Source organism: Mercenaria mercenaria, chromosome 16, assembly GCF_021730395.1.
Source record: "Mercenaria mercenaria strain notata chromosome 16, MADL_Memer_1, whole genome shotgun sequence".
Classification (NCBI taxonomy): Eukaryota; Metazoa; Mollusca; class Bivalvia; order Venerida; family Veneridae; genus Mercenaria; species Mercenaria mercenaria.
In genome coordinates, this window is record NC_069376.1 from 32764610 (window position 1) to 32773580 (window position 8971).

At 33.6% G+C, this 8971-nt stretch overlaps 1 protein-coding gene across 2 annotated transcripts in view; it reads left to right on the top strand.

The window, feature by feature from the left end:
- LOC123540195 (uncharacterized) overlaps positions 1-7381 on the top strand; it is a 30460-nt gene extending 23079 nt beyond the window's left edge. For both annotated transcript variants that reach the window (XM_045325011.2, XM_045325013.2), the window contains exon 12: positions 124-7381. In XM_045325011.2, the coding sequence (XP_045180946.2) occupies positions 124-1071 (948 nt within the window). In that variant the 3' untranslated portion in view covers positions 1072-7381. The remainder of the gene's footprint in view (positions 1-123) is intronic.
- The last annotated feature ends 1590 nt before the right edge of the window (positions 7382-8971 follow it).

Sequence of the window (8971 nt, forward strand, 5' to 3'; positions counted from 1 at the left end):
GATAACAGTTGTTAATTTAAAGAAAGTTTGGAAAAATACAAATACATGTACTTGCTACCATTGTAAAAGTTTTCAGATTTGTCCATGTTGAACATTCTAACATATTTTTGATATTTCTGACAGAGATTTTACGAGGAACAGGCAGGTCATGTAGCTAGGCCTTTGCTAGGCAGCCTCAGTGGATCCTTCAGTTCCTCGGGGTCGCTGTCTGGAAGTCTAGATTCTCCTCTCAGGGAACGCTCCAGTACTTGGGGCTTTGTTGAGGTCCCGCCAGCAATAGCAGAAAACCAGACGCCAAGTGACGCAGGGAATTCTGCCGAGAGCGGTTTCCATGACATGTCCCGACAGGCGAGTAAGACAGAAAGTTCTGAGAGTGCTGCAGAATGTGCACAAAATGACCAGGCTCTGGAGGAGCTGATTAAGCAGTCCGCTGAGTATGGGGAGAGTGAAACCTCAAGGTCCTCGAGTGATACAATAACACCTGAGGAACATATAGGTGAAGAGGGGGACCAGTCTAAAGGAAATGGGTCACCGAAAACCAGTCAGGGTAACACAGACAGTACATCTGATAATCAGTCCTCTCACTCCCATGACAATGACTCGGCAGAATCTTCAGTATTTGAAGAAAATAGTGCAAAGTCAAACCTCCAAAGTGAAGAGTATCTCAGGGGTATTAATGCAGATAATAGCATTAGTGCTAGAAACTATGATATGGATTTCCCACCAGCTTTAAAAGCAGACATTGTTGGGAGAAGTGATCTATCTAGTGATAAACTAGACTGTGATGTAGGTGATAAAAACTTAACCCAGGAAAGTGTCAGTGAATGGAAATTAGAAATGACTCATTCAGAAATGCAGTCGCCTGATGTTGAAATAAATCAGTGTGACAAGACATTGTCCGAAGATGTAGATGTTATAATTGACAAAACTGATGGTATTCATGTAGATGCTGGCAAAAACGAAACACAGACTAAAGTGCAAAGTGTTGAAACTATAGGTGGAGCTGTTGTTAAAGATATATCGGAAGTACATGTCACAGAGAGTGATAAAGACGAAGTTACCCATTTGTGATACTGGTTGAAATTTTAGAAAAAAAAAGTATTTTTAGATAACTATTTAACAATAGTCATATTTTATTGTATGGATGTTGCTTTAGTTGAAGAATTATTTGTGCCGTGCCATGAGAAAACCAACGTAGTGGCTTTGCGACCAGCATGGATCCAGGCCAGCCTGCGCATCCGCGCAGTCTGGTCAGGGTCCATGCTGTTCGCTTTTAAAGCCTATTGGAATTTGAGAAACTATTAGCGGACAGCATGGATCCTGACCTGACTGCGCAGATGCGCAGGCTGGTCTGGATCCATGCTGGTCGCAAAGCCACTACGTTGGTTTTCTCATGGCGCGGCTCATTTTAAGTTTATTAAGTTTTCTCGGGAATTGTAATATGAGGTACAGGTGATGTTTATGTCGCTGTGCAGTTCTGTCTATTAGCTGTTCAATATTGTGAAAATAGGTTGTTCTGTATTATACTTACAACATATAAGACTGTTTCCAAATGCATTTTTTTTTTTTTTTTTTGAGTAATGTATTTCAGAGTTTTGTTGCAAATAATCAGATCAGGTTTAAATAAATGATGTGTGTACATGTTGATTTTGTCAGCATTTAGTTAAGTCTGTTTCTGTGTCTGGTGGATATTTATGATTGTTGGTTTGGAAAAAATATTTTTGTGATAACTTCATTTGTTAAACCATCTTTTAACCAGCCGTTTAAAATTCATGAAAGATTTTATTATTATTTTTGTGGCACTACCTATACTTTCAAGTCATCATTGAATAGAACTATATTTTGACCTTATTCAAAATCTGTATAGAGTACGTACATATGCGCATAAGATGTTTTTGCGCGAACCTTATTACATAAATATTACAAAACTTACTGAATAAATTCTGTATGAAATTGCTTTTACATAAATGAAAGAGGAAATTAAATGCCCCTCTGTCATTTCATTTTAATTTGATAATTCCAACATTTATTTTTGACGGAAAATACCTGAAGTTTATTTTTAGTAAGGTTTGATTTATCTTATGATGTTTCGTATGAAACTTTACAGATATTTCTGATTTGAATACTGACCTTTTCCAGTTACATTTAAAGACAGAAATGGATTATTTATTTATTACCTTAGTTTTATACATACAACTTAAGCCAGTCTATTGATCATGTATGGTTAATTTAACACAGTTATAATATTTGACTGAATAAATGGCTCATTGGAAATAATAATGGCATTGTGGGAAAACGCCCCATTACTGTAAAATTGTCACTATTCCTGGGGGAACTAATTTTCATGGATTGCAAACAAACTAATGTCCTTTTCATTTTGTCGTCAGAATTTTAAATGCACGATTTTTTCTTCAGAATTTTTAAATCCGCAAACTCCAATCCCCATGAGCTCAGGATTCCGTGCCCATGATTTAAATAATTTCACGTTTAGTGCACCTTCGAGAGGCAGATAATATTTGTGATAGTCTTATCTTTTGCAAATACTTGTTCGAAAATTGCATCTTCTAAATTAAAAATGGGCATTTTGTCTGTAACTATCTTTAGTTGGTATTTGTTATGGATAAAGAATAATGACTTAATTGTGAAATAAAGCTGATGTACTCTCAGTATCTACTGTGGTGCTCAGACGACGGTACACTGAAATGACCTCAAGCACCCTCCCTTTCGTGCAATTTACCTTTTCCCAGGTACTTTTTCGTGTATTTTCTTCACTTAATTCGCTTGAAACCCTTGAAAACTCGAGCATTTTAGACATCCCCTTGTGACTACCAGCAATCCGTTTTCTACTGTCTTTCTCCTTGTAGTATCTAATCAAAAAGTCACTTCAGTGATTGGTTTTGATGGCAAAATTTTTATGGCGCTTTTATCAACTTAATAGCATTTTTAGCATTACGGCACCATTTATCTTGATGTAGTTCATGTTTTTTTGTTATCACTGTGTTTGTGATGTTTGGTACGAATGTTAATGTTTTCTGTTAAGTTTTTTTGTTGTTTTTTTTGGTAAATATGCAAGAAAAAACTCATGCATTTGTATATATTGTTTTATTTTGTCTTTTATTTCCGAAATGAAATTTTATGTTTTAGTCAGTCATGTTAGTTAGGGAAATCAATTCACTGAAAATTTAATTCCTATTTAAACAGTCTGCTTTCTTTGTAATTAACAGTTTCGCTTGTTAATGTAGATTACTCAGTCTAAAATATATTGTGGCAGGATTTTAATGCCACTGTTTAATATTCAAAGGTTTGTCCACAGTGATTGTAGGTTAGCCAGTAAAATATATTTATTTACTACGTATTTAATGGATTATTTATTTTCAAGGATCGGTACATGCTTGGGATTGACTTAAATTTGTTTGAATTCAAGTTGCCTCGAGTGCACCAGTACCTTGTTTTGTTTTAAGTTATACAATTGAGCCGTGCCATGGGAAAACCAACATAGTGGCTTTGTGACCAGCATTGATCCAGACCAGCCTGCGCATCCGCGCAGTCTGGTCAGGATCCATGCTGTTTGCTAACAGTTTCTCTAATAGCAGTTGGTTATGAAAGCAAACAGCATGGATCCTGACCAGACTGCGCGAATGCGCAGGCCGGTCTGGATCCATGCTGGTCGCAAAGCCACTATGTTGGTTTTCTCATGGCGCAGCTCATATATCCTAAGTGCTTCATGATAGAATACGTTATTTTTTATGTTTGCTAGTTTAGATAAAGATTGTTTGCCACAGACTCTCAGAAAATAAATTTGATCATTTCTCACGATTTTTTTCTCACTTCATGATCTCTTATTTATTTCACTGTATTTCAGTTGCAGAATTTTTTTACGGTCCTATAGAATATTGTATTTCTATTTTTAAGTACAATGCCACTGTCATGAAGTGAACGCTAACTTGAATATAAAAATACGTTTGTTTTAAAGAGATTGTTGCTTTGATGCAGTTTATTTTCTAACAATGACACCTTATTTGAAAGAAAATATAAGTCGTTTTTAAAGAGGTGTTGTTTTAGGGAGCAGATGCTGTAATGCAATGCGAATAAACCAGCAAATTAACACAAAAAAAAACTTGTAGCACTATAGTTTTGTGTCAGCATTTTAATTTAAAGTCTACTGTTCAGCCACAGGACCTCCGATTGCATTTTGATTTTCAAACCATTCCATTCACATAATGGGTGAATTTATTAATGGGTTAATTGTATTACTAAAGATACAATACATGTTTGGTTTTGTTTATTGATATCTGTAGAAGCAAGAGGGATTGTTGGTGACCAAGACAAAATGTTAAGGGATACCAACATGTCCCAAGAGCTTCTACAGATGTTAATATAGAAAACACTTTGTATTGTCGCTATTCTTGCTTAAAAACATCACAAGAAGACTTTAAAGTTGATAACTTTAATTCAGGTAAAAATTTTATTTACCATTCTGTTGTTTTTGGGAATTGTTAACGTCTTAAATATCCATAACTTGGGTGCACAAATAAGCAATACGCAAGAATTGATTGGGTTGCGACTTTTATGTTACTAAAAAGGAAACTTTTATGGAAAAAAAGAAGACGTAGATACCCATTGTTCATTTGCACAAGAATGATTTATGACATTTCTCCATTTAACTCGTGAAATGTAGGTTAATGTGAATAGAAGATGTACCCGTCACTTTCAAATGCAAGATCTAGGTCACCTGTCCTTAGTAACTCGACATTTAGAGCGACCAGAGCTTTGATTTTCAGCAAAAAAAATGTATATTTATTAATTTTTATATATATATAAAAAAAAAATTCTCATTTTAGTCTCTCATTTATATTTTTGCCAAAAACAGTACAACTGTAACGAATTTCATGTTTAATTTGTCACATGACCAATTTTGACCAATCATAGACAACCGCTTTTAACTTGATTGTAAAATAGTCCCAGTGTTGGCAGATTTCCAATATTCAGATCATGTTTTAGTTTGTAGATTCTTTTGTGTTCATATACAATTGCTCATTATTGCTTATATTGAGAGAAAAAAATATATAAAAAATGAATTCATATTCTCACATCAATAATCATTGTGGCATTATACAAAACTCATATTATTTACATATTGTTATATATTTTTTGAAGAAAAACAAATACTGCGAAATCATGAATATTCATGGACAGATTTTCATGGTTGAGTTAACTAACAGATAAAATACCCGTTCATTTTTATGTTCAAAAGTTGAAATCCATGATTCATATCCCATCGGAACGGCCTGTTTTTAGCAAAACCATGAAATTTCGAGCTCATGAATTGAAATGGTTTTGCAGTATTGCCTTAATTTGAATAAGTTCACACATGTATTTAGATGTAAAGAAATAGTAAAAAAAAAATGAAAAATTGTGATAATTATGAAATAATTGTTAAATTTTTGTTGTAGAAATATTCTGACTGTAAATGCTTCTAAAGATGTACTGCCATAGACAGTTTGTATGCTTTGCATTTCAATGACAAATGTCACATAGATTCGTATGAAGTAAAATGTGTTTAAATAGAATAACGTGTAGCTGAGTCTGTACTTGATGATTTAATAATAATATGATAAGTGTAAAACATAAAAAAAAGTAGGAAGCAAATTGATTGAAACTGTTGTTTGAACCATGTGGTATTTCTACATTCTGTTACTTTTTTATAAGCTCAACAGTAGTTCTGCAGGTATTTGAGGTAGCGTACTGTTATGACAGCCACTAATTTATCATATGATTACATATTCTTTTATGGTATTTCAGTATTCTCAGGTTGATAATGTAGCTCTTATGAGCACCTTGCTTTCCATGCGTACCAGAGAATGCCGAAATTACAAACAAACAAAAGGTATGTAATCAAAGGGAAAGTTTTGATTGTCGTTATGGACCCGCTACTCAAGAAAAAAAAATGAGTGTGGAGAAAAAAAACTATTTTTGATAACATTTAGATGGAAATGAACTTTTTTTCAAATGCAAAATATTTTTACAAAATTAGTTTGTTTATTTGCAGTAAAGAAAAACAAACAAGGAAGTAAAAGAGTGTACCGGTATACACTATACTATAGAGCTAGTTTGCATATCCTTAAAAACAGCTTATCATCCTATTTTGGTCGTGTAAAGAAAAAAGTTTTGAGTTGTAATAAGTGACATAAAATATGCTTGATCCTTCATCACACTTAAAGATGTACTATGCTTCTCTTTCAGTGACATATTTTGACATAAAATATGCAATCTTAAAGATGTACTATGCACATCTTTAACTGACATATTTTGGCATAAAATATGCTTGGTCCTTCATTACACTGAAAGATGTATTATGCTTCTCTTTCAGTGACATATTTTGACATTAAATATGCAATCTTAAAGATGTACTATGCACATCTTTAACTGACATATTTTGGCATAAAATATGCTTGGTCCTTCATTACAGTTAAAGATGTATTATGCTCATTTTTCAGTGACGTATTTTATCATAAGTTATTGATTTAAAACTATTAAATCCATGTCAGGTTTAAATAATCTGGCTATATAAATATGTATAAATATATATAAATGTTTATTCATGTATGTAATCCAACTTTGTCAGTAGAGCTGTAATCGCAATTAAATGTCATTTTTAGTAAAAGTCATTTATAAAAGACTTCCGGCTTTTTTAGTGGCATTACATGTTCATACAGTTTTTACTTGAATAATAACTAGTGTGAAGGTAGTATTTTAAAGCTGACAAAAATACAGTACTTTTTATACACACAGATTTGTTTATTTTAAGTTTATGTGGATTCTCTATAATAACTATTCATCTTTTCAAATATGAAATTTGGGCATAGTATATCTTTAAAGGTAACAGAATATATATTTTACAATCCACCCTTATTTTGTTTCATTTGCAATCATGATAAGGATTTTGTTTTATTGACATGGTTTATTTGTTTGTGACATTTACCATTTCAGTGGCTTGTATTTAGAATGAAATGATTTTTAAAAAAGCATATGATTAAATGAAATATATATTTGAAATCATGATTATTATTATGCATATATGTTTTTCATATGTACAATTTTTCTTGTGCTAAATTTTGTAAATTTGTGTCATTTGTATTCATAAAATAAAGTTACCATGTTTACTAATGTAAAAAAAAATACATATGAAAATTGACTGCTTGGCATGGCTGAATGTGTATTAAAGAGTAAAATATTGAATGTGCTAATTCTTGTGACTGTGAAAAAAATAATATGTTGAACATAAAAGATGGGTACTTAAATTATTGATTTATGTAGCATCAAATTACAAAATGCTGGGCATCCACAGATAAACAGATTAAAACAGTTATTTATCATAAAATTGAGCTTTGCTTTTGCTTTATACATGTACATTTTCCCATCATTTTGCTGTCTCGGTCTGTAAATTGTTCAATGGACCAAAAGTTTCGTCCTTTTGGTCCCATATAGCTAACACTGTGTTGGGCGCAGGATAAAACCTAATAAGAAATAGAGCCACAACTTTGATTAGGTTGATATTCAGTGCGTCATTTTTACGCTCGCCCCTTTTTCATGTATTTAGGATAACCTGTGAGTGAAGAAAATGAATGAACCTTTGACAACTAATATAAAGGTTACTATTTTCACATTGTTATATGCCCCAAATATATTAGATTAATAACCTTAAAGTTGTCAAAATGGTCGATGGGTTAACTAACTTAACTTGGAGCCCTGTCTCAACACTCCAGTATCTGATTGGCTGTTTTTGATCACGTGCTTAAAATCCGAAACTTGCCTCTGAACATAACCTTTTGACCCTGAAGTTTACTGTAAGACAAATCATGAGTTACCTATTCGCTAGTAATATTTATTGTCCGTGCATCTGCGTTCAAATCTTTTTTCAGTGACGTAGTTAAACCTGGACCTGCCACAGAAGTGTCCTCAAAACGTGTTATTAAACGAGTATTTCTGGCTCATCAAAAATGCATTGTATTACCGGGTCGGGGTTCAACACTGCAGATATTGCTCAAATTCCGCACAATAACGTTACACGGTTTTGGTCAGAACCAAAGGTTATAAAACTGAGTTTAGTCTCAAATCTGCATGATCTAACTGGCTGATCCGGAGCTCAAACTGATGGTTCTATGGTTCGACCTTGAAATCATTCAATTGAAAATTACATTTAAATAATGTCTGTCTGTCGGTATTTTAGCACTGGCTGCTTTAAGACATCTCGCGTATTAAACTGAACTGCATATAACTCACCATTTCCAGTTTGGTTATTGGAACATGATTAAATACATGCACGCCTTGTTATCATTTTGATTTTATTCCATGAAAACGTAACAACAGTGAATTCATAAAGATTTAAAATTATATTTCAACACACAACAAAAACTTAACAAATGAAAATATCACAACACCATTAGCATGTGTCCATCAATGTGGAGTCCATAGAGTAAATCCAACATGGCTGACAATACAGCATCTCTTTAACAGAAACAAATCCTTAGGTACAGTCGTATGTCTTTCGCTTTACTACAAAAATCTTTAGAAAAGACAATGGTCAACATTGTTGGCCCTCACTGCTATTGCTACGAACCATTACCTAATAGCCTGATTAAGGTCTGTGCATCTGACGTCACTCCGATTGTTGTGCAGCATGCAAGTCTGTACGTTGTGGATTTCGAATCTGTCGTTAAAGATGGTCAAATAAGTGTCACGTAAGTGTTCAATGAGATTCAAACCTGCCGCCAATTCAGAAGCTGAGTTACATTTTGATACAGGAAGTTGACTGACACGTATAGTCTCGCGTTATCCTGCATGAAAATCGTCTGCGGACGTTGCTGAACAAAATGACAACACGACTGCCTCCAACACGCTATTGAACCTGAACATTAAGCCCAATCCGAGCTCGCTCTTTCTTTTTGTCATTCACGGAAAAGTCGTTGCT